This window comes from Archocentrus centrarchus, chromosome 8 (genome assembly GCF_007364275.1).
Source record: "Archocentrus centrarchus isolate MPI-CPG fArcCen1 chromosome 8, fArcCen1, whole genome shotgun sequence".
Taxonomy (NCBI): Eukaryota; Metazoa; Chordata; class Actinopteri; order Cichliformes; family Cichlidae; genus Archocentrus; species Archocentrus centrarchus.
The window spans coordinates 27,797,485-27,824,624 of record NC_044353.1 but is presented as its reverse complement, the minus strand read 5'-3'; the positions used below and the strand labels follow the sequence as shown (position 1 = coordinate 27,824,624).

General features: G+C 41.6%; 1 protein-coding gene across 1 annotated transcript; it reads right to left on the bottom strand.

Annotated features, from left to right (window-relative positions):
* Positions 1-339: 339 nt before the first annotated feature.
* Positions 340-11,988, bottom strand: znf281a (zinc finger protein 281a). The gene is made up of 7 exons (XM_030736473.1): positions 11,860-11,988; positions 9,618-10,080; positions 7,490-7,591; positions 6,876-7,002; positions 4,496-4,579; positions 4,257-4,375; positions 340-4,130 (listed from the first exon to the last, which is right to left on the bottom strand). The coding sequence occupies exons 2-7, from the start codon at positions 10,020-10,022 to the stop codon at positions 2,541-2,543; spliced, it is 2,427 nt and encodes an 808-aa protein (XP_030592333.1). The 5' UTR covers positions 10,023-10,080; positions 11,860-11,988; the 3' UTR covers positions 340-2,540.
* Positions 11,989-27,140: the final 15,152 nt, after the last annotated feature.

The window sequence follows — 27,140 nt, the reverse complement described above, 5'->3', positions numbered from 1 at the left end:
GAAGCATTAAAGCTCCTTTCCTTAATGTTTAAAGAATTGGAGCAGCTCTTGTTATGGTCGCCACACACTTCTGGGTTACTTCTCTCAGGAACCTTCCTAAGCAAAATGGACTACTGGAACACACCCTATATATACACACACACACACACACACACACAGGATTAGCTATGTATTGAAGCTCACTTTCAGAACAACACCATCAAGGGGTAAATATAAATACAGGTATAGCTTTAGTAAGCTTCTCAAGTACTACTCTACAGCAATGTGCTTTAAGTGGAAGTGTAATATGGGTGAGATAAGAACTTTGAGGCAGAGCAGTTTTCTTGGTAACGGTTTTTATTGTTTTCTCCTTTCTATCATCAGTTCTTAAGTCGTTGGACAATTAGCCTCGTGAAATATGTCACATGAACCTGAAAGAACATAAAAATAGGAGATATCAGCTGCAAAATCTGGCTGTGATTTAAAAAAAAAAAAAACAAAAAAAAAAAAGGGTAGTAAAAGAGATTTTATACATGGGGGTCACAATTAAGTAAGGTGTAGTGTTTCATACGTTTTTTTTGTAAACAAGAATACCGAAACAATATGGCAAAAATAAGATCTGAGGGAGAGAGGAGGTTGAACTGAAGATACTGAACACTGGTTGGCAGGAGACATTTACAGAAACCCTTTTGCAACAGTGTCCTAACGGGCCGCATAAATGTCACGTACACAAACGTTTTAAAACAGTCGCACAGAAACATGAAGTTTTTACACACACAACAGCATTTCTGCTACATACTTTAAACCTTCACTCCTTTTGTCCCTGGATTACTGTGATATGAGGTATACGCGAGGCAAATCCTTGCCTCAACATGGCAACATATTTCAAATATTACAGCATTGCATTCACTCTGCCATGTTTGATGATTGCTTAAAACAGGCCGTTAGGGCACAAAGGGGTTCAGCGACTCATTCAGCAAAGTGATATCACTTCCAGCACTCAGGGCCAGCTGTTTCTATGGAAGACAGCACAATTATTATTATATTGCTGTCTTTACATAAAAGTACATTTTCAAACCAGCAAGAAAATTACATTAAACATTTACAAGACATCATCTTGTACCTGTACTTCTAAGGAATAGGCACCCAATTTCTAATGGGACACAAAGGCTTGGTACTGCCAGCACAAGCAAAAGCTCTAAATGTATACAAATTTCTCCGTATGTATACATGTTTCTGAGCTGAAGAAATATTTGATCACTAACACGTTTTGTCATTAAAGTCAATATGAAAGCAAAGCTGATAAAGTTGGGGTAACAAGTCAAACTAAAACTAGGGGTTTGATTTACATTTACATTATTCCAATTTAATATTACCATTTCTCAAAAAGCCTCCCAAACTAACCCCTCCCCCCAAAGACAGGAGGAGAAAGACCAAATCCCAGTTTTCACAGATCAACCCTCCCCTCCTCCCATATGCTCAGCCCCACAAACCCGTCTGCATATGCCCAAAGAGCAACACGTCTGATGTTTGAGCTTCCTTGATCTGACGTGGTACTTGACTCAATGTAAGAAATTGGCTCAAAGTGCTAATTGAAATAAGAGGAAGAACAGAAGAGGCAAAGGGGAAGGCCGTTCTATCGCTGTCCAACAGCTACCTCTGTTGGCCAAAGAAAAGCCCCAACATCATTTTTTGTTCTCTAAAAATATACCGAGGACAACATTTGTCCCCTGAACCAGCCCCGTTTCTTCCTCAATTTGGACTGGCAGATGCCCAGAATGATTAAACTGTTATTTTACATAATATATATTTTTATAAATATATATATATAGATAGATAGATTTATGTATTTATATATGGCCCTTATTGAAGCAAACATGAGTTTCACATTGACATTAAAGTACCGTAATCTCTATATAGCCAAGTAGAAAGTGTTCTCAGTGTTCAAGTGAGCTGGCAGCAGTCAGTTTATGTCACACTCATTCAACAAGTAATAAAACATAAGAAAAATCATCTTTGAAATTGCAAACTTACACTTCTGAAAAGAGTACTCACTGCACCTCGTAAGCCTCTCCTTTCTCACTTTTTCCTGAGTAATACTTTAACCTTGTAACAGACAAAGACTTGGGTTTGTTTTGTTGTTTTTTTTTGTGGTTTTTTGCTAGTTTTATTCTGGGCTAATCCCTGCCATCGTGGTTATTTCTGAACTTGTAAAGTTGATTGCTCAAACACTTCAGCTCAATGAAAAAGAAATATTCTGGCTCTTACTCTACACTTACTCAAAAAGTTCATAATTAATGACCAAACCTAATGTCACTAATGTGACCAGAATAAACAGTAAAATACATATTTAACTTAAAATAACAGATACTTAAAAATTGCATTTGCAGGAAGCCTTCCAGGCTTATTGCAGGAAGAGGAGTGGGCACAAAGAAAGCGTCAGTATAATTAAAATATAGATGTCACTTAAAAAAATAACAATAATAATAAAATAGGAGCACTGAAAAATTAAAATAAGGACATCAACTTTAGCGACAGAGCGTTCACTCCTTCTCAGGCTCTCATCTGTAGCTTTGGCTTGTTGGAGTTTTGGAACCTGTACTTACTGGCTCATTGACATCAGATAACAAACTACTATACCCTGAGAATTCAGACACAGGTGTCCGTATCCTGTGATCCACTTCCCCACCAGAGTCAGTGCCGTAAGATAAGCCTCGGCCGTCTGACTTGAACTGGGAGCCAAAGGCCTGGGCAAAGTTTTCAATCTGGTAGGAAGGCTTAGAGGAGTCCAGAGAGGCCAGATCCTGTGAGGAGGCCAGAGGGTAGGCTGCCGCTGTACCGTTTTTGACAGGCGGGTGGTCCTTCTGGCTGCTCAGGTCAGATGGGCTGATCTGGTAGGATGAAGGAGGAGTGGAGGAGTGCTGCTTCTCCATCTGTTCAGTGAGCTCCTGAGAAGGGGTGAGCTGCTGGTGTGCGGAAGCCTCCAGGCTGCTCAGGTGGAAGCTGTGCTGTGGTGAGGAGCCCGTCAACATTGCAAAGTGAGACTTTGGCACAGAGGAGGGCAGCGAAGGCAGCGACTGGCCAAACCCACAATCCAGTGGGGACGTAGTGTAGATGTTCTTGTCAGCATAGATGGGATTTCCTGGGTGGGAACCAGTGAAGGGTCCTGAGGCAGGAGGGCCAGGTCCCAGTGGGAAGCTGGCATTGTGGCTGGTGCGCTCCAAAGCTTGCAGCAGGAAGCGGGAGTATTCGTGCATCATCACAGTCTTGTCTCCTGACGGGCTGGGGGTGTTGGTGCTATGACTGATGTCAGGACCATCAGATGTGGTGGGGTTCAGTGACACATGTTGGTCACTGATGTCAAAGTGAACATGGTGCGAGCTATCAGGTTTCTGAGCGTAGTGGTCCAGGAGACTTTGCAGCACCTCATCGGGGATTCCTGACTTGTCGAAACTCAGAGAAGCATCGTTGTCCATCACACTGGAAATGCCGCTGTGAATGACAGAAGGCTGGGAAGACAAGTGAACACTCACATCATACTCAGTGTTGGATCCTCCGGCCACAGCGGGCCCGGACGCATTTGCATTGTTTGCTGCTTGAAGGTAGCGTCGCTTCTTCAGAAACTGCATGGCATCATCGTAATTGCTGCTGGCGGGTCCGAGTTTAGCCCCATTACCCTGCAGGAGCTCAAGGCCATCTATACCCCCACCCTGCTCCAATGTGCCTGCTTTGACCTGCTCCAGACTTGCTTTATTCAGGTTCTTACGATTGGCTTTCTTGAATGCCATCTTTGGAGCTTGGCCGCTGTTGCCTTGCTGCATGCTGGGGTCTGGCTCGGTAGAGGAAGAAACCGTTTGATTCTCCACTGCGTATTCATGGATAGTGTAGCCTCCAGATACAGCACCATGCACGTGAGGTACCCTCAACCCTCCTCCATCTCCCTTCTTCTTCTTGCGCTCCCCTCCCTCTCCAGAATTTTTAGACCTTCCCCTCTTCCTACCGCCACTCCCAGCATTTCCCTGAGTGATTCCATAGCTGCCATTTCCCATGTCTACACAACCCAAGTCCATCATCCCAGGATCCAGCCCCTTCTTTATGGCTTCTCCACAGGTTCGCTTGTGCTTAAGCAGGCGGTCTGTCCTAGAAAAATACTGAAGGGCAAAAAAGACACAAGTGGCATTTAAAATAACTGAAGTTATTTTTAAAATAATGAACAGACAGTACAAATAATCCCTTCACATGACCAGAAAAGAGGAAGCTTTAATAGGTTCACAAACCTGTTGGCAGGTCTCACATCTGTACGGCTTTTCTCCACTGTGTGTCCTTTTGTGTCTTTCCATGTGGTATTTCTGAATAAATCGCATGTTACACTGGTCACAGCTGAATGGCTTCTCTCCTGTTACACAAAAACAACACCTCTAAAGGTTAGTCACCATTTATTGTGGTGGAAAACACATAATGACTTAGTCTGCATGAAGCCCCTGGGTCATACGAATAGTTGTAATTAATTACTCACCACTGTGGATTTTCTCGTGTCGCTGCAGAAGGTACTTCTGAATGAAACTCATGTTACACTGACTGCATCTGAAGGGTCTTTCACCTGAAATAAGATCACATAATCATTGTAATATTATAACTCATATGTGATACAGTTCTGTAAAGCAGGATACTTGCAGAACAACACACATCACTATTCAGCTTCATGTAATTCAGGGCAATATTTACAAGCCATCTGCATGTCATGATGGTGTTGATTCAACTTTGGCAGGTTAAACAAATACTTGGCTCATGCAACTCCAAATGCATGTATGTGTGGGTGTGTCACTGCTACTGCAGCAGATTGCAGTGGGCTTCAGGGGTTCTTAACATCTTTTATTCTCTCAGTGTTACCTCTCAGAATACAGTCCATAACTTTAAAGAGGAGTGAATGAAAAACTTACCTCTTTTTTTTTGCTATAAAAAAGTTTTCTTAAATGAAGCCTAAACCAGCACATAAAAATCAAAACCAGTCTCCATTTAAATCTGGCCAATATCAACTTAAAAATCCTCTTCCTGTGCGACTTTCAGAACACCTTCCACTGTTAGAAAGTGCCCTGCTCTGACTCCTTGTACTTGTGCCTCTGTGATCTGTGCTGGATCTCCTCCATTAAGTCAAAACACTGAATGTGAATTTCATTTTCATTTTGAAAAAACGGTCACTGGGAGGAAATTTGGTTGACCAGAGACTATTTGAGTGGCCAAAAAAAAATTCTGCGCTGTGTGTTGGCACGCACAGTCCAGGACATTTCCAGTGAATGACTGCTTCTGCTTGGACTGCTTCCACATGGTCCGGACAAAGATAAATGGCAGAAAACAGACAAATGGATAGATGGTAATGTACACCTCAGGGTGTTACAGTAGAACTCTGCATTGTCAGCCTCATGTCTGTAGATTAATTCATGAAGGACAATCCTGTGAATGACGAAAAAAGGACAAGCGTGCTCCTCACCTAACGGTCCACCTTCAAGTTTGCACACTTCAGCAGAAAACTGCTCCTGCTGCACCCAGAAATTTAGCTCTCACCATCAGTGCTGATCTTCCACATGAATGTCTGGGTGGGTTTACAACAGAAGTTGGAGTTTCTCTCGCTGCACGTTCCAGGAAAACGTTGCAAAAAATTTATAATAGATGAGATTTCTTTTTGTTTCTCCATTTACTGGATTGGTACACTGCTAAAGAGATCAATAATGCATTTACACCAGCTCCTGACCTACTCTTATCAGTTTTCCACAGTTCTTGTGACATTAAAATTATCATGCAACAGCTAAGACCAAAGAAAGAAAATAATAAAACATTTCTCAGATAAGCTCTGAAGGAGTCAAAATAATATTTTTTTGGCCCAGAATGGGCTTTTTCACTTAAAACTACATTTGTGACACAATGGCAGACACCACGAACAGGGAATCTTTGCTGATATGGATTTCTCCAGCAGTTCAGATTTAATGATTGTTGAGCAGCATCATAGCAGCTGAATAGAGTCCCAAGACAAGTTCTGCTTTTTTGAAACAAGTTGAAAAGCCGCTGCCTCTAAGATAACAAAAAAAGGAAACTTTTGAGGTGTAAGCACAAGATTTTTTTTTTTTTTTTAAGAAATTGATCAACATACAACATTTTTTTTTTAATCTACTGAAATTACACTTCCCTTTGAGATAGATGGAAAATGAAGAACAATTAACTATGGCAGTTGCAGACCACCAGCAGCTGTACTATGTACATATACAGAGAATTTAAATCAACTTAACTAAGCAAGTGCCTGGGTGAGGCTTTATATTCCTGTTTTATGTAATACAAAGACTTCAAAGCTGAAATTTTTAATTTAGCAGTGGCACCTAACAACATCATGTGTCCTTGTAAGCAGCCAACAATACATTTATAATTAAATTCTATAATGTAGTTATAGTTGAGAAGTTTAGGTTGAGTTCAGAGAAAAAAAAGGCAGAAGTTCCACCAAAGGTTGTGATAAAAGGTTGTACAGGTAGGAGGTCGGCTCCTGTGCTGGTCCCTGGGCTGCCTCACCTCACATTATACTTGTGTTCAGCCTTCACAGAAACAAAGAGCATCTAAAACACCCTGAATGTTATGACAGCACTGAAGCTCGTGGCCTGGGATAACCTCTATTGAATTAAGTAAATACGTGGTTAATCCAAAGCTGTTAGAAAATACCGGACAAAGAACCATCTGAAGATGATGTTTGTTACAAGTAGAAAAGCAATAATGATGCACAGGCCAATGCAGCATCTGCCAATTGACATCATTTCCTTCCTCATATTTGTTGTGCTAACCACTGAGATAGCCCACAAGCAAATGCACAGAGGAGAAAACCTGAGCACTGGGGTGAAATCTACACACTACAATACCTGTGTGAATGAGGACATGTCTGCGTAGGTGATAGGAGCTTCTGAAGGATGCATTGCAGTGTTCACACATGTGAGGCCTGGATCCTGGAGACAGGCTACTTCCATCTGTATCCAGCATCACTGATTGCTATAGAACAATAAAGGAGAGAGGGGGATGGGTCACAATCAGTCATCTTCTGTGTCTACTGAATGTATCCAAAATATCACAGTCAGCATCTACAAAATATTGCACTGTTTTATTTTTTTTAGGAATTAATAGTCTAACTCAAAATGCATCGTGATTTTCAGCATTAAACTCAAGTCAGACTTACACTTAAAGCTACCTATAAATTTAAATAAAACAGATGCTTGTAAATACATGCAAGTCTATGCTGATGGTCCTTCAATCATTTCACAATTTAAGCTCAGAAACAGTAGAAAAATAAGAACTTTTTTGTGCTTAAAAATAACATGCACGTATCCAAAAACCTCTTTTTATGGATCCCTGCATTCAGTTTTTGTTTTTGCCAAAAGCAAATTAACACACGCTTCTTTCTGATAACTGCGGATTAAGAGTTTGATGAGGACTAAATAAAATATGACTGCAGTCACAAATTTATTAATCAAAGACAAACCTTTGCGTCACTTCTCTTCTTTCTTGGTTTACCCTCCTGTCCATCACCATTTGACCTTCGACCTTTTCTCCCAGTGGGCTCCTTTTCTAACTGACTTGGCAGCTGTGAGGATGACAAAGGGAGAGAGAGGGGGCCATGAGAGCAAACCATGACAAGAAGAAGATTAAGGGCCTTCAGTCTCAAACCATCATGCAAACAAATCCATGTTTACTGCTCATGCAAACAAAACAAAACACTCGGACAATCTCTTGTGGTTGTTGATGATGCGGTTTTAGTGAGGAGAGTAACAGCACAGAATTTATTGCCCCCTTATGGTTAAGGAGCCTCTAACTCACTGCTTTTCATCTACTATTCTATCCAAATTGCACACTTTGCAAACTAAACATTTAAAATGACAACTTTTTAGTAAACTTCATTGCCAAGAATTCACAAAGAAGGAAAATTAATTCCTTTTCTTCTATTTGTTTGTCCTCCTGCCCTGTAATTTCTTTCCCAGTAAGCACACTATTCCTCACTGCCATATGGAGACTGACGGGACAAATCTGGGTGCACCTGCTGTTCTCAAATCAGCCCAATCTTTCTGGGGGAAGTCAAACCAAAATAAAAGGGGTCTAGGCTATGAAGCGTTTAAAAGATGCAACAAATTGGAGGCATTAGTTTATTAAAATGAACCGAATATTTTGATAACCAAAAAGCTGAAACACTTATTGGTTCCACCTTCAATTATGTTTAGAATTGCAGCTTTTTCCTCTTTTAAATAACTACAAATTTTGAGTTGTGTGCTGGTTGTCTGACAAGAAGATGCCACTTTTCCAAATCTTATAAAAAGGAAACATTTTTCACCATCTTCTGAAAATTCTGGAGCACAATTATACAACAGTCTTTTGTTGCAGCCTTACCTGGAAAAAAGAAAATCTGTGGTTTCTAAAAGCTCCTGATGTTGTGTTACAATAAAATGTTAATCATCAATTTTAAATGAATGCAGCTGAATGAAGACAATAATTGTCTGTTTTTCACCATACAAAAGTGACAACCTCTGAAGGCTTGCTATTGTTAGGAGAACATAGATGTGTATATTTGTTTCAGAATGAACACAAAGGGGATCTGAAGTGAACGCACACTCAAACAAGACAGCTGGGTCCTTGCCACGATGTTCTCATTCACGCTGAGCCTGGATGATGTCATCCTTCTTACCAGAAAGTGAAACTACTTTGCATTTCATGCCATCAGCAGATTTTATGGCTCTATAACTTGTTTCCGTCAGGCTCCTCCATCGGAGGCTTTTCAGCTTATGAGGCACTTGACAACACAGCAACCCAAAATGTTATTCCTAACCAAATGCTTATTAATTGTGTTTGTTGCTGATACTTGATCTCATACTCGTCAAAACCACAATTATCTGTGCTTCAATTAGAACAGAGACAATGAGGTAGTTAATTGAGTGATTATCCATCCATCCATCTTCTTATTCGGGACTGGGTCGTGGGGGCAGCAACCTAAGCAGAGAAACCCAGACCTCCCTCTACCCAGCCACCTCCTCCAGCTTATCCGAGGGAACACCAAGGTGAAAGCTTTCCACTTCTTCAGGGATCTAACCAGAAATAAATTTCAGCCAAGTGGGGAGGGGGATCCCCTGGATATCAACAGTTCATGCAAGACTGGTGATATTGCAAGAGCACAAAATGGCCGTGGCCATTGCTAATTGAGTGATTAGTCCACAGAAAATTAATTACCAAATACTTTCATTCAATGATTCATTTAAGAATTTTCTGCTCAGTTTTATACAGTGTAAAATTCAATATTTATGGTTTTTACACCACAAGTCTGTGAAAACAAGCAAAGTGAATCATCATCGAGGAATTTTACCTTTGTTTTGGTTCATTCTGGTGACTAATCATTTCAGAAAATAATCCAGGCAATAGTTGTCTTGTTTCATCTGACCAAGGCTCAAAAAATGCTTCACCAAAAGAAAAATAACTGATTATCTTTGTTAAGACAAACTGTTTTTTTGTTTAAAATCTTTTTAGCCATAACCTGACTATGTAAAGAAATCCAACTTTACAAATCACACACGTGATTTACTCACAAAAAATTCATCACAGTCGGCAATCCCATCAGAGGTACTTACGCTGCCCATATTGAGGTCTTGTACCAGCAAGTCCTGGTTGTTACCAACAGTCACCTCCAGCAGCTCTGTGCTCTTTACAAGGCCGCCAGGGTAGAGCGGCAGGCGATAATCGTGCTCTGACAGCTTCTCCTGCTTGATACCCATGGCGTGAACATAGTCTCCCACACCTGCACATCCCAGGCTGCCACCCTGGGTGCCCATGGCGCAATCAGGTGAGTCACGCTCCTTCTTCAGGATCATTTCTTGGGGTGGAAGGTCCTGCATTACAGAGTGGGCAGCCAGCCGCGTGAAGCTGGTGACGGGGGGGAGATGGCTGAACATAATCATGCCTGCTCCAAAACTGGAGTCCATACTCCCGTTGCAGCGCAGAAATTCATTTCCTAGTTTGTCTTGAATGATGCTCATGGTGAAGGCAGGCAGGCAGGAAACTAGGAGAAACTATGTGGTGGAAATCAATGTGATCCTGTGAGGAAAATAACATAAAATAAACAATAAACTTTAAAAGGATCACTATGACTAGCAATCTCGCTGCGAGGAAATAGACAAATAATAGTCAACAGACAACAGTTATGAAGCCGGTTAAGCTTAGTCTACAGGAATCAGTGTCACGGTCTCTGATCTCACAACTAGGCGCTTAGTCGGATTAAACTGACAATTTGTGGGTCAACAAAAGGCTACAGTGGAAACAAGATGCTGATACAGTGCACAAAACTCTTGCTGATTACTGTGTGTATGTTCGATATTTCACAGGGCAAAAAAGGTGACAGTCACTGCGGTTCTAGTCACAACATGAGAAGAGGGATGACAGGATTGAACTTGTGTGTTAATCTGTTTGATGGGGCTGTCTGACCCAGTCATCCTATTTGAATGAGCTTATCCGCCAATGAGAGCTCACACAGGCTGTATTAGAAAGGCTGTTGGTGTAATTACGTGGCTGCTGCATAAACAACAGCAGATAAGGGGAATAGCTCAGGGTACATGCTAATACACAAATTTTGAACATATTCAGGTCAATGCGTTAAAACAGGACCTGTTTATTATCTGAGCCACTGTGTCCTAGACCAACAAAGCATGTTCCATTACAGAGAACTCCAGGTGGTATTTCCAGTTTCTGAAACCAGAATGGGATGTTTATATTTAACACACAACCAAGATATTAGCGTGCATGTAAACATCATCGGTGTGACGCTAAATGCGCGTATTTGAACAAGATTAGGGGTTAAAATATAATTGTTTACATCAAAATAAATTCGGTTTGCTGCTAAGATGTCTAGTTGCATTCGGTATTTTTCTCATTAACATTAAAAAAAAAAGCAAAAAATAAAACTCTCCGTTCTACAAATATCTCTCAAGCCTCAGCAGGAACGGCCCCTCTGTGAGGGCTTTCTGCCTGATGCCAAAACGCTTTCAGCTCTTGGGATACGCTAGCAGCAATAACCATCCCAGCTAGCACAAAGCCAACTTTGTAAATTAAAAACGATGAAAAAAAACTTTATTACTCCAGCTAACTCTGGCTTCTTCTGAGATGCGCAAAGCATTTAAACGGTGTACTTCCATGTGGGCATTTACGAAAACTACCGTTCGTCTTCTACGAAATTAGCTCCCTAGCTAACCATTTAGCTAACCACTCTTGCGGGGCCCTTCTTTGTGATGCAGGAGCAGGCAATAATTAATATCGCCATGCAATAACCGCAAGCGCATTTACGTTGATGAAAAAGCAAAAACAATGCGGGCACGAGCAGAAAAACAACTTTAATATGAAAAAAAAATCGCTTCCTCTAAAGCGTCTAACCAAAGTTAGTTAGGTACTTTTTTAAAGCTGAGTTTAAATATCTGAATTAGAGGCAGGTATTGCCACACAGAAGACGCAGACAAGCCAAATAAAATCTGTGAGCTGGAAAAAATTATCAAGGACGAAAGCTGCTTTCAATCTGAAAATGAAAGAAACGACTCTTACATCGTGTGCTATTACTGACGGTTTTCTTCAAGTTGTTGGCTTTGTTTCCTGGACACTTAACCGACTGTAAACGATGAAGGGACAACACGGGCATGACCCATAACAAACGGCCCATACAACTCCAGCGAACAATGATGCTCGTCCGACTAGCCGAGACAGCTAACTTAGCAGCTAACTAGCAGTAACGTTGCTGCGCTGCGCTTTGTTGTCTGTCCCGTACGAGGACTTCAAACACAGCAACCGCGGGCACCGCAACCAAAGTTGGAATTTATGAATTTCTCTTACCAGTGCAGGACCATGACCCTGCTGCTTTGGCTCGCGTACGTCACCCTCAGCTGTCCGTTTTTTAATATTTAGAGCCAAAACATTGTTCTCACGTAGCTGCTGGGTTCTTCCATCTTGACTCGGCGCGGAGCATTCTGGGTTCAGCAGACCCGACGCGTCCTGAAGAGAGACAAAACAAACCTCCTCCTAGCTGCTTGTACAGCCTACCGCAGTAGTATTCAGGTTTTCACATTCGCAGCACCGTTTGTCCCACGTTTTTTTTTTTTTTTTTTTTTTTTTTTTGTTTTTTTAATAGCAACCCTCAAAATGGACATTATTCATTTATTTCAATCGGCTACAATTCATGCATTTTATTCAAAATCTGGCAGAAGGTATACAGGCTGACTAACAGAGGAAGTAAAACTCCGGGGACCGCATGCTTTCTCAACTTCTGCATAACCCCGTAATTGTTTTAACACATTTAAATTCTGTAAGCAACACAGACAGATAGGAAAGAGGTATCTAGATTGCTAGAGTGCAACAATTACCAAAAGCAGTTAAGAGTAATGTTTGCAAAGAACAAAGTGCAATATCTATATAAATAGCACTAAATAAGCAAATGTGAAGTTCAGAAAAATGCTAAATTACTGACTGCAAGCAAAAGTAGTGACTACAGACTGATACTAAGCTGTGTAAAAATGCATGGTATGAAGTAGCCTACCTTGAGTTAAATGTACTAAAATGATTAGCTCCCTTTTCTTAAAATGTCAAAACAGTAGCCCTTGATCATGCAGTAGAGCCCTCCTTTAGAGCAGCACACTGGTAATACATCTTGTCAGTGTGTAGTAAACAAAATCTTGATGTACTGAGAGGACACCAAAAACAAATGGCGGTGTGTTTAAAATAGGTACAACATTTACATTTGATTTGTAGAGGAAATAAAGTAAGGTATATTCTACCTCAGTTTTTGAGAACATTAACGAACATGAAAGTGGAAAAGTGCTATAACACCCATCCGATTTCCAGTTTTGTTTTCAATCAATCTTCCCGTACTGTTCTGTGTTGTACTCCCTGAACGTGAACATAGTTAAACAGCCAGCCAAACTCCTTTTCAAGAGCCAGGAAAGTGAACGTGTTTGCTCCTTTAATTATTTCATACAGCAGTCACACTGAACTGACGTCCATGAACTTGAGTGAAAGTAAAAAGACACATTTAAAAAAAAAAAAAAAACTCAATAGATTGGCATATAATCTGCAGGTAAGTATAGTTAAGCACTAACACAGGAGACAGCAAGGTAAGTATCCTATAGTTATATAATCTGCAGGTAACAGGTAAGCACACACTTGTATCATTGATACAAGCATGTCAACTACTATATTCTCAAAGGGTGAGAGAAAATGTCACAAAACATACTATTACTAATGGCCATACATGCAAAGAACAGATAGAACCCACAGCCATTGGTTTCTGAAGGATTGTTTTTGATTCAACATAAATGACTTTAAGGTGCAGCCATGCTTTCCCCAGTGTTCTCTGCATTTCCTGCCCATCTCTGCAAATTTCTGATATATAACATTAGAAATGCAATTTCCCTGCCTACTTACTGTCCTGTTAACATATAAACAATCAAGACAGAACACAGTTCAAACATCTGAGGCTTCTCTTTCACACAATAACTGAACAAGTCTCAGGCCCTCAGACCAGCCTTTGAGGGAATCGTGACAGATGTGTTTAGAAGCTCTCAGCTCTGATAGATGAATTACTTTGTATATATCTAAAAGGACATCAGAGTCTGTCCTCGCACCCCACTACTAATCACCTTCACTAATGAACCAATTAATTCAGAGAGCAGGGCACAATCTAAATTCAGAGAGTGGAGTTATGTGGTGGCGGTGGTGTACATTTTTGATGTCTCTGATCTTTTCATAAATCAACACTGACAACCCACACAGTTGACAGTGATATCTTTGAAATCACTCTCATCTCAGAGTGTTTAAATATGCATGAAGGTGATGTCGGCCTGATGAGCCCAGTCTAGTAGAAAATTAATAATTAGAATGTGAGAATATGGATTTACTTCAAAGCAGATAATTAAATTAACATTAATTAATTAGAGTATTTAACCATACAATGTAAAAACAGTGAGTGGAGTAAAGTGGAATAAAGCACAAAAATAAAAGAGCAATTTGGAAGCAATGCAAAACTTATAATTAGAAAGGTCAGAATGAATGAATGACACCATATAGTTCCAGGTGTCACCTCTTTGTCTCTTAGTTTGTATGAATCACTTTAGAAAAGGTTTTGTTTTGGCTGGTTTTTTTTTGCTTCCCATATATGCTTCTCAGTCATCTATGTCCCCTAAAAATATGGAATATGGATGACTGAAAAACCAACCTCAATGCCAATGTTAGATCCATAGGAAGGCTGTTTCCTATCTAAACTGTCTTGGACCTCATTTTAAACATTATGCCCATCTACCAGCAACTATAAATCACACAAGTTAAAAGAGAATTCAGTAAAAACAAAACAAAACAAAAAAAAAAAAAAACATGAAATTATGTAGAGTTCCCAAAATGTTAAACTGTTCCTTTAAATTACATGTCAGTCAAGTCTGCTTAGATCTGACATGAAATCCTATTAGCCCAAGAAAAAACTCGTAAACACATTTAAAATGATATGTCAAAGCTCTGAGACAAAGAGGCGACAGCCCTGGAACTATATGGTGTAATTACAAAGTCATGTTTTGAGTCTTCAATGTCAGTCTGAGCCGATGTCTGGAAACATCAATGTACGGCTCAACTTTCCATCACTCTACTATCAGCTGAGTGTTTGGACATTAAGGTCGAGACATCAGGACTCCAAGTCCATGAATGCCCTCATTGTGGAGGAGACACGAGAGTGAGCATGTCTGCATTTGAAGAAGGGTAAACAGTAAAAAAAAAAAAAACAGTCCCATTTTCATCCTAGGCAATTTATGTATCCTATGACACAGATGGTAATCAGTTCTAACTGCTCATTAATAATTCATCCAATGCTGGATGTCTTTGTTTCCTTCTTCTTTCTCTGCAGCATCTTACCTCAAAAGAATATGCACACAATTTGGATGTTATTCTCAGTATTGCCTCTATTCTAATGATGGAGGCCAAGAAGAAGAAGACGAGAGCCGAGAGCCAAGGTTTGGGAATCTCCTTTGTTGTGCTGATTTTAATTCTTCTCACTGGGAAAGCCTGATGCCTTCACCGAACAGATGGCGATCCTGGCCGTCTGAACTCTAATCCTCCATTGTCACGAGGGTCACAGCTGTATATGAATTCACCCTACTGAGACACAAGTCCCTCATTAGTTAATCTGTGCAGCCAGTGGAGGATATTGTTCATATTTGATAATATGCAACAAATCAGAAAATCCATCAATACTATCAATACTACACCCACATTATTAGGTGTTACAGCCTCCTATATAAATTGGTCCATGCTTGCTTAAAGAGCTTAACCCTGCCAGTCCAACCAGACAAAGAACACGGCTTAAGACTCTGTTTTTAACTTTAAGAGTTAGTTGTACTTTTCTACAGCAACATGTTGGTTTTATTTAAAAAAATATATATAAAATGTGAACCTATCTATTATGTGTGCAAAAAAACTCAGATGGTTATTATTCCTCCTCTATAAATGTTAACAAGACATTGATACTCAAATTTAGCCTTCTTTCATTTCCTTAAGAAGCGCAATTGTTTCTGAGCTTTCCTGACCAGGGTGGAGATGTGTTATGACCACGACAGGTTTTCTGTTATTAATTATTCATTCCCAGGAATCTAAAATGGTCCACCTCAGCTTCACTGTCTTTGTCTCTTGTTTTCTAACATTAACAATCACCTTTTTAGTTTTGTTGATGTTAAGCAGTAGGTTGTTCTCTGTACATCACATTGCATCACATGGCACAGAGTCACTGGTGTATAGCATGAACAGGAGGAGGGGGGGTGAGCACCCAAATCCTGGGGGCTCTGGTGTTGAGTGGAGAAGATGTGACTGCCAACCCAAAGTGTCTGTGGGTCTGTTTGTGAGGAAGGACAAAAAAACAGTTCCAGGGAGTGGTACTCAAGCCAATCATTGCTGATCAGTGTGGTAGCATTGAATTCAAAGCTGAAAGCAATAGACACTGTAATGAAGGTGTTATTTTCAAGGTGTACAAGGACAGCTCAGCTCAGCTCAGCAGCTGCAGAGACTGCCTGGAGACTTGGTGACTGTCTAGTCACCAAGAGGTTAAGAAGCATCTGTGTTACCTTCACAGAGAGTGCTGCTGACTGCTCTCTCCTCATTTTCATTCTTCATGCTAATCTGAGTGAAACATTTATCACAACGAGTGGCATCAATATTTTAATCTAATTCTCAGTACAAATAAGTTTACTTTTAGTTTTACACTAAACAGTTGTTTAAGCCAACATTAACAGACAGGGTTGCAGCAACTTATTTTCAAAGGCTCAGCGTTGACTGCAGTCATTTAAACTTGTTTCAAAAGCTTTTCCCCGAGTCACCAACAGCAGCTGCTCCTTTCAACCAAAAACAGTGGGAGTCAGCACAGCTCTGCTTTTAATTGATCCTAAATGAGCCAGTCTGGTTTTTTTTTTTTCTTCTTCTCTTCTTTGTCAGAAATCTGTTTGAAGGAGTCACTATTGTCCGTGTTTGTTCATGTACTTTGATATCAAGACAAAATACAATGCCTGTGACACATGGAAACTTTTTCTCACTTTTTGTTTCCAAGCAAACATGAGTTTTGCCTTTCAAAACAAATATTACTTTAGAAAATTGCACTTTAAATTCCATTTTGTTGCATGATGTCAGTTTTATCACCCACAGCTGAAGCAGACCTCTCTATAACTGAGAGGTGATACACTTAAATAATGCACCAGGCAATTTAATGTCTAGATAAATCTGCCTTCATCACAAAAAAATATTTCAAAGTGTTCTGGAAGTGCTCCTGAGTGCTTCTGATAATTGCTCTTCTTTTTCATCCTGTGTCTAAAGCCGCCTTCTCTCTCATCCTTCTCTTGCATTTGTGACCTGAAGATAGTGCAGTTTTTTTTTTCTGTTCAAATGACTAAGCTTTTAGTTTGTCATTAGTTCCCATTGAATTCTGCTAGATTTTTTTTATTGCAAATAATTTAAGCAGAATTTAAATCAGGCTGTAATCCTGGAACAATAATCAGCCCTGTCACAAATGCTGAAAAACTGGCACAAGTGAAATTCTCGATGTCGCCTAAATCGTTATGACTGAGGGAAAATCTACAGGCATGTCTTAAAGGCATAACGGTCTGTAAATTAGGCAAAACTGAAGTTATTGTATTGGGCCCTAAAAATCTCAAAAACAGTACTTACTCTGGATGGCATTACCGTGGTATTACTAAGAGGAACCTTGGAGTTATTTTAGAGCATGTCCTTAAATTTGCACATTAGACAAAGCTTTCCTTCATTGTGCAGTTTTGTCAACATTAGGTGCATTCTGTTTGTTGCCCATTTGTTATGTCTAGGCTGAAATATTGTAATTCATTATTATCTGTTTGTCCTAAAATGCTTCTTAAAAAGCCTTCAGGTGATCCAAAACACCACAGTGAGGGTACTAAAGGGGACTAGTGACTCTGGTGTAGCTGATATGGGGGATATAATATGTAGCTCCCTGTTAAATCTAGAACTGAATTTAAAATCCTTCTCCTCACATCCATGCCTGGAATGATCAGGTCATAAAATATCAAAGGACCTTATTGTCCCAATAGAGCACTACGCCCTCAGCCTGCTGGCGTATTTGTGGTTCCTATCCACTAAAATATGGGAGGCAGAGCCTTCAGGCCCCTCTCCTGCTGAACCAGCTCCCAGTTTAGGTTCGGCAGACACACTTTCATTCTACTTTTCAGATTAGGCTTCAAACGTTCCTTTTTGACAAAGCTTATGGTTGGAGCTGGATCAGATGGCTCTGAACTATCCCCTGGATATGCTGCTACAGGCTCAGGCTGCTGGGGGAGTTCCCACGATGCACTGAACATTTCTCCTTCACTGTGCTGTTTTTACTCTCTGTGCTTTTATACGCCACTTCTGCATACCATTAACTTCTGTCTCTTCCTGCTTCGTGTTGATTGTTGTTTATGCTCCATCTATGTTCCTTTTTTTCTGTCATCTCTTTTTTTTTTTTTTTTTTTTTTTTTTTTTTTTTTTTTTTTTTTAGCCTGTCATGTCTGGTAGATCTTGCAAGCAGAACTGTGATCTGAATGCGTTGTTGTGCCAAACATATTTGCTATTTCAAGATGAGCTCTATAGGTTCTCAATAGGCTCTTCTTGTTGTTGTTTTAACCCTTTATTTTATTTATCTGAGTTATTTTTCCACATACTATGTAACAGCCAGAGCTGACAGGCTGAAGAAGAGGAAAATAAAGAGAAGAAAAAGGGAGAGAGAAAGGGAGCAAAAAAAAAAAAAAAAAGGGGAAAGAGCACAAGTCTATTAATCAGATACTTCATCACTTTAACATATAAAAAAAAATACTATCAATACTTGCAAAAATAAATTTGTGTGTGAAAAACAAAACTAACAAAGCATGTTACGAACACCAACAATTTTGTTGAGTTGTGATTGAGTGGGCGTTTGTGTCTGTGTCATGTTTGTGTCTGTGTCATGGAACGTACTTACCAATGAGGGCAAAACGCTGCAGCTCCACCCATCAGAAGCCAGAGGCAGGTACGGAAAGCCCCCAGAACCCTAGGCCACCAGCAGCCCACCAAGGGCCAGGAAGACCCCCGGCCACTCAGTCCAAAGACAACCGCACACCTACCCCAGCAGACGGGAGAGGGTGGTCTCAGACGGAGCCCCCCCAGTCGAGGAGCGAGGGCTTCAGGGAACCCAAGGCGATGAGAAGCCAGCCCCCCCCCAGCGGCCAGCCCCCTGCACTGGCCGGCGGCAGGGCTCCCGGGCCCACGGCACCCAAGGACCGCCCGACCCGCCACAGAGCCCCCCCCCACGCCGAAGAAGCCAACGCAGCCCCGCACCGCACCCCCAAGGGGGGCAGGCCAGTACCCACGCCAGAACACCCAGCCCCACCCAGGAACCCCGAGGCACCCCCATCCCAGGGGGGTAGGGGGGAGGAGGCAACCAGCAAGGAGCGGCCAGGAGGCAAGGCACAAGGCCCAGACCCAGGTCCAGCCATACATACAAACACACCCAGACACCCGTGTACACATTTATACACAGATACTCATACATGCCCATACATACTTACCCACACACAGATATGCCATACATACACATTCACTCACCCACCCATACTCACGGAGACGGTGACAAATACACAAAGACACACATTCATCCATAGCTACCCACCCTCTGAAGGCGGGGCAAGTGGAAACCACCCCAGGGCCAACAGCGACCCCAGGACGCCACCAGCCCGGTCCCCAAGGAACCCCCCGACCCCTACCCCGGGCGAGACGCAAGAAATCGGGGTGTAAGATGACCCATCCACCCCTCCTCCTCCCCAACTTGTAGGTCTATGTGTTAATGTTTGTGAGTGAATGAGGTGTATAGGGTGCAGTTAAAATTGAGGGGACAGTTATGCCACAAGCGCCAACTGTTGGTCGTCAGCGCTTGCCCACACTGCCCCCCCAAAACCCTCCATGTCTAAAGTGCAAATAAAATTTGGAGACAGACAGTGACGAGGATCCGAGTGGGGCCACCTCAGCGGCCCATCTCATCAACCTCTGAGTAACATGCCTGCCCCAAAGGTCCTATGTGTATCAGGGTGTAAGTGTGTATGTGTTGTGAGTTATAATGACTAAAGTGCAATTAAAACGGAGAGGCAAGTGGTGGTGCAGCTCTCCACGTGGCCTCTCCATCCTACATCTGTGAGTGATGTGTATTCTGTGTGTGTGTGTGTGTGTGTTTGTGTATGGGGAGGGGGAGGGGGGGGGGGGCATATGACCAGGAAAAATCCTGGAAGAAGAGAGCCAGCTGGCCGCTGGCTCAATAGGCACCCCGACCTCCCACACCCCAGCACAGGGCAGGGGGAGGTGAGCCCGGGGCCGCGGTGACAGCATCCCGGAGCACTGCAGCACCCGAGGTTGGCGCCCTCGCCCCCACCGCAGAGGGCGGCCCGCTCCTCCTAGATGCCCATTCACTCAACAATAGACACAAACAGGCGACAGGACATACTGGCCTGGGCATGGAAATGAAGTGCCCAGTCCCCCCCAACCACCCCACCGCGGCCCCATCCCCCACCCCACCCCCCTGCAATGCAGGCACCCCAGGGCCCCAAAAGCGTAGACCGGACATCCCGACGTCAGGCCAACCCACCCCACCCGGCGGCGCGGCCGGGACAGCAGAGGCCCCCCCCGCGCCAGGGGGGGCCCACCGGGAGCCGGCGCGGCCCCAGCGCCGGGGCCCCAGACCCCAGCCCCCAAGCCATACAGGGAAGACCAGCCAACCGACCGAGGGCCGGCACCACCCCCCCAAGCACCCCGCCCACACCCCAGGACCGAAGGCAGCACCATCCAAGCCCCCACCACCATCAACCAGGACAGGCACACAGACATCACCAGAAGGTCGCCCCAGGACCCCAGCCCCAGGAGGCTACCAGCTACCCAGGCCCCCGGAGTCCCCCCCCACCCCCCCACAAAGCACATCAGGAGCAGAGCCCGCAGCCCACCACCCCCACTAAGTAATGGAGCTGAGCAGTGGGAACCAAAGAGAGTCAAATTCCTCCAATTTGTTTTTAGAAGAAGCAGACATTCTCTCTAAACTAACATGATCTACTAATAAATTTCTGTACTGAGTAATACATAGTTTATTTTTTGTCTTCCAGTTCATGAGGATCATCTTCTTAGCGATGCACAAGGCAGTAAGAACTATGTGTGATATATTTAACTCCATAATTAATTCACTGACATCACCTAAGATGCATAGTCTGGGGGAAGTTGGGATATGACAGCTAAACCATGTGGATAGATCTTCACAAATCCTCTGCCAAAATCTCTGAACTGGTACACAAGACCACAGAGCGTGTAGATGATTATCCTCTGAATTGCTTGTACAGTGGGTGCATATGTTTGAGTGTGTAAGGCCCATTTGGAACATCCTTTGTCCAGTGTAGTATGTTCTATGGAGAATCTTATATTGTACAAGTTGTATTTGGGGTCTTTTAGTCATTTTGAAGATATTTAAACATATTTCTGTCCATAAATTTTGATCCAGGTTGACAGAAAGATCACGCTCCCATTTTGTAATTGGGAGGGAAACTGAATCATCAGTTTTTATTAATAATTTATATAATTTTGATAACAATTTTGGGGTACAGAGGTTAAGAAATTCTGTTACCCAAGTAGGCATTTCTAGATTCAATTGATTAAGGTTAAATCTTCCCTGTAGGACGGACTTAACTTGTTGATATTCCAGAAATCTACCGTTGCCAATTCTATATTTTGATATAAGTTCTTGGAACGTGATAAAATTTCCATCTTGGATAATATGTTCTAAGTTATTTATACCCTTATCACGCCATAACGGAAAATTCAGCATTTTCTTTTTCTGACAAATATCTGGATTGTTCCAAATGGGTGTTAGTTTACAGGGGATGAGTGAAGACTTAGTTATTTTTAAAAATTCCCACCAGGCTGTCAGAGAGGTATTTATACTAAGGACTTTATAGCAGTTATGATGTTTAATACTGGAACTAATGAAAGGTAAATCTGAGATTTTTATTTTTCCACAAAACGCCTGTTCTAGATCCAGCCATGGGTTGTCTAATGAGTTGGATTTGATCCACTTTGAAATATACTGCAATCTACTGCTTAAGAAATAGTAATAAAAGTTTGGTAATTCTAGACCTCCACTGTGTTTTGGCTTTTGTAAAGTTTTTAAGCTTATTCTTGACGGTTTGTTTTTCCATAAAAATTTTGAGATGTTTGAATCTAGTGACTTGAACCAAGGAATAGAAGGTTTATTAGGGATCAATGAAAATAGATAATTAATTTTTGGTAAAACCATCATTTTAATGGCAGCAACTCTCCCCATAAGTGATATAGGTAAACTGTTCCAACGTGTGAGATCATCCTCTATTGTTTTTAATAAGGGGATATGATTTAATCGTACCAAGTCTGAGAGCCTGGCGGAAAAATTTATGCCTAAATATCTAATATTTCCTGACTTTAGTGGGGTCCTAGAGGTTCTCTGGAAATTACAATTCAGAGGCAAAACTGTTGATTTACTCCAATTGATAGAGTAATCAGATATAGATGAGAACTTATCTATCAGTGTGATAGTCTTCAAAAGAGAGCCTTGTGAATTCCCAAGGAAAAGTAATACATCATCAGCATAAAGGCTAAGTTTATGGTCCATATTTTCAGTTTGAATCCCTTTAATATTTGCATTTTGACGGATTGCTGCTGCTAGCGGCTCAATGAAAATTACAAAAAGAGAGGGAGAGAGTGGGCAGCCCTGCCTAGTGCCCCTCTGCAGACTGAAACTTTGTGAAATGAGATCATTTGTCCTAACTCGCGCATTCGGAGAGCTGTGTAGTGTTCTGATCCAGTTTATAAAGGATGAACCGAATCCAAATTTTTGCAGAACTGCTAGTAAGAATTTCCAATTTACCCGATCAAATGCTTTCTCTGCATCTAAAGACACGATTGTCGTCTCTAATTTGTTAATAGAACAATAGTCTATTATATTTATCAGTCGACGTGTATTATTGGCTGAGTGCCGACCCTTGATAAAGCCTGTTTGATCTGGATGTACAATAAATGGAGTAATACTTTCTAATCTTTTGGCAAGGGCTTTGCAAATTATTTTAAGATCTACATTAATGAGAGAGATTGGCCTGTAGCTGGATGGGAGTGTGGGGGCTTTGCCTGGTTTAAGAAGCAGGCTAATGTTAGCAGAGTTTAAGGTTGGAGATAAGATGTGGTCATTCTGAATCTGAGTTACCATTCTGAAAAAAATGGGAGCTAGCTCAGACCAAAATTCTTTATAAAACTCGGCTGGAAAACCATCTGGGCCTGGGGCTTTATTATTTGGGAGATGCTGTAGGGCTTCACTAAGTTCAGACAATGAAAGAGGTAAATCCAGAGCTGCAGCCTGGCTGTCATTTAGTTTTGGTAGATTTATATTATTAAGAAATTCTTCAATTTCAGTATCAGATGGGTTAATCTGTGGTGAATATAAGGCTTCATAGAAGTCTCTGAAAGAGTTATTTATTTGTTGTGGGTCATGAGTAATAATACCAGTCGAGTCTTTAATAGAAAAAATAGCTGTTTTTTCTTTATTCAGTTTTAATTGCTTGGCCAGGAATTTTCCAGATTTATTTCCATGCTCAAAGTTTTCCAAACGCAGCCTCTGCAACATAAATTGTGTCCTTTTATCAATTATTTCATTTAGCTCCAGTTTCAGTTTCCTCAGGCTGATAATTGTATGTTCTTGTGGTGAAGCGGCATAAGCAGTTTCTAAAGATTTAATTTTTTGTTCTAATTCTAACACAAGTGCTTTTTCTTTATTTTTCCTATGCGAGCAGTAAGATATTATTTTGCCCCGCATTACTGCCTTTCCTGCTTCCCAAAGAACACATGGTGATATTCCTGGAATATCATTATATTCTAAGTATGCTGACCATTCCTTTTTGAAATAATTAATAAAATCTTCTTCTTTAAGTAATGATGTATTAAATCTCCAGTTCCTGATTGGTGGTGTGACTCTTTTCTGTGTCAGAGACATAGACACCGGTGCATGATCGCTAATAGTGATAGGGTGAATCTGAGTGTCTGTGATATCCATCATTATGGAGCTGCTAACTAAAAAGTAATCTAAGCGGGAATGAGATTTGTGTACTTGTGAGAAATAACTATAATCTCTCAAAGTAGGGTGATGTGAACGCCAAGCATCGCAAAGTCCAAAATCCTTCATGTACTGTTTAAGAATGTCTGCAGACTGCCAGTTCCTCTGACTCGCTGCTGTACTGAGCCTGTCAATATCTGCATTAAGTACCAGGTTGAAGTCTCCTCCTATTACAAGTGTGGTGTCAGAGTGATCTGAGAGTGAAGTGAACAAAGCATGAAAGAAGGAGGGGTCATCAACATTTGGTCCGTATATACTAGCAATACATAAATCTGTATTCTGTATAGATAAATTAAGTATTATAAATCTACCTTCAGGGTCTATTGTACTGTTGCTAATGTTAAAGTTTATCTTCTTGTTAATCAATATAGCTACACCTCTTTGTTTGGAGTTATAGCAGGCTGAGTACGTGTGAGGGAACTGTGGAGAGGAAAGAGTGAGCACAGATGTTTTGGACACATGTGTCTCCTGTAGAAAAACAACATCTGCTTTTAAGTCTTTTAACCGATTAAAAATTTTTAGTCTCTTTTCCCTCGAACCAGCCCCGTGCACATTCCATGAGACAAATCTGAGTGTGCTCATATTTAAACTAACTGATGGACTGTTGTGTGCTCACTAAGGATGTGTGTGTGTGTGTACATATGTTCTGTATGTTGGCGTGTGCCCTTTATATTGATGTGTGCGTGTGTATGTGCGCTGTATGTTGGTGTGTGTGCATCTGCGCTGTATGTTAGTGTAGTAAACTGTAGCATTGTAAGTGACGTAAACATATTGCTGAGTGCAGAAAGAAAAAAGACGTGTAAAAAGTGAACTAAGTGACATAAGAATGAAATTAGATGAGGGGAAAACAAAACAGAACAAACAACCAAACAAACGATCACGGTACTATGCTGACTCGTCGGCGTTAATGGTACTACTTAGACAGATTTAGACTATTTAATGGTACTGTTTAGATAGTTGAAAAAAAAAACTCAGAAAAGAACGTTAATATGGACACAGATCACCTGATCGATCAGCTGAGCCATGGCGTGGTGTTTTTGTCTCGGTAAAGCTGTCCGTTTACATACAGTTTGTCCACGGCGATGACAGCCCGGGAGCCTTCCTGCATGAGCTTCTTCCGGATGGGGAATAGGGCCTTGCGTCGCTCCAGAATCTCCTTTGGAAACTGGTCGTTGACGCTGAAGTCCGTCCCTCTCAGCTCCCGGCCGCGGCTCTTCACCAGCTCTTTTTCTTTGAAGTGTTCGAATTTGGCCACGATCGGTCTGGGTCTGCGTGCTCCGGGTCGCTTCCCTCCCAGGCGGTGGACTCTATGGAAGGCGATGGTCTTCACGGCGTCCTCCGGGAGCTTCAGGTGAGTTTGGATAAATTCCTTCACTGTAGCCTCCGGGTCCTCCTCTGCCTTCTCCGGGATACCTGAAAACACAAGATTTTCTCTCATGCTGCGGGCCTGAAGCTCGATAATCGATTCTTTAATTTTCTTATTTTCTTCTGAGAGCCGGGTCGTTTCCTCGGTGAGGGAATTCACCGACTCTCTGAGGACAGCGTTTTCAGCAGCCAGTGTTTCCACCTGATGCTGGCTGAACTCGACTGACTCCCGCAGGGCCTGAAACTCCTTGTGAAGGATTTCAACCAGGGCTAAGCGGGCGTCAAAGCTGGACAATTTGTTATTAATGGACTCCAGAATGTCCACAATATTGGTGGTGGGTGGCGAAGTTGCCTCTGGGGAATCTTCTGGGCGGCTTCTTTTTGTGGACGGCGTTGCTTTGCTGGTGGAGGGAGTCGGCGTCTTGTCTGTTTTCCCCATGACGACTCGCTCAAAACACCCGTCGATGTACCGCAGCAAACTATCCAGGTCCTCTCCACCGTCCTCCAGATTGTTGAAAATAATTTAAGTTAGGCTAAGAAACTACCTATATTTTTTTAGTTTTAAGCCTGTCTAGTTATAAATTGGCGAGAAAAAAAAAGGCTAATCACGCAAATGTTTGCTGATAGAGTCACGCCGCCATTAACGATACTGCCGAGATTCACAAAGTCTCGCGTGACTACAGCATAGTCTCCGTCCTTTTCTGTCATCTCTTCCGTCCTGTTGAAAGGGAATTCTTCCTTTCCACCACAGCTAACTGCTTGGCTCACTCTCTAATATGGGATCTTTAACTTAAAATATACAGTGCTGCAAAATGACTCGTGTTTGTCTGCTACTATTATATTTATGCTGCTGGTGTTGTAAAACTGAATTGTCTGATAATATGTTATTATAGTAATTAAATGACTATAATAAATTAAATGGTGTTATAACTCATTGTCTGAGGGACATGATATAGTACACCTTGGTCCCCATCTAACTGTAACCTCCTGCAGTTCAAACGATGCATGAAGGTGGGGTGAGAACTGGTTTTCTTTAACAAGAGAGTAAAAAACAGTCACGCTCAAAGCAACCTGTGTGATAACACACTTCAACATTCATCAAACATTGTAGAAGTTTTTTTATGGGCAGGGAAAAGGAGGGGGGGGGGGGGGGGGGGGGTGAGTCTATTTGTTAGCATATTGTGAGGTGGGAATAGCAGGAACAATTGTCTTGCCTGTTGCCTTGAGCCCTACATCTGTCAAGTTGGGCCATTATCGGGCTGATATTGTGTTTGTCTAAACTTGGCATAATAAAACCCCTCAGCTTTTCTTACCGTTGCTTTCAAAATGAGCTAACCTTTATTGTCACCAAAGGGACAATAGAGGTGCTTTTGACAAACAACAACACAACATCTACACAGCAGCCATCAGGCAAACACATAGTACAAAAGAACAGATCATAAAAGAAAATTGAAGCTGTGAACGCTGTTTCCAAATAAATGATTAAAGAGGATAGAAGTACACAAAAACTAGCAATAGAGAGATGCTGTAAACGGGTCTGGTTAAAAACGTACTCATGCGTTCTGGTGACAAAGTGATTTAAAATGAGTTTGAAGTCCAATCAAATCAAACATGAAGTGTCTCTGTGTTAGTTCAGTCTAATAGAAGCTGGGCTGAATGACAGTTTGAGCAGTTAGATTTTCACTCATTTTTACTGATTGGGGCTGACTAGATATCTTTGAACTGTCACAGCAAGAACAGGCTGTGCTTGACAGACATTTGTATAATTGTGTCTATTAAGTTCATTTAAATAAGTGAAGGATAAATTTAAAAAACACCTCTCTGTCCCATGCTACATCCTTACATCTATTTAAAGAATTAAAACAACATTTAGGGCAGGATTGCTGGACTGTTGCCTTAGACTGCTTTCATTTTAGCCACTTAAAATTGCACTTTATATCTGGCGTAATATTTTTCATCTTTTCTGCTGGCACGTCTACCCAACGCAGCAAATAAAATGTCCACCGAGATCAAAAGCCATGAAAATCAAGCTTCAGAAAAACCAGGCCATTACATCATTTATTGATCAAGTGCTAAAAAT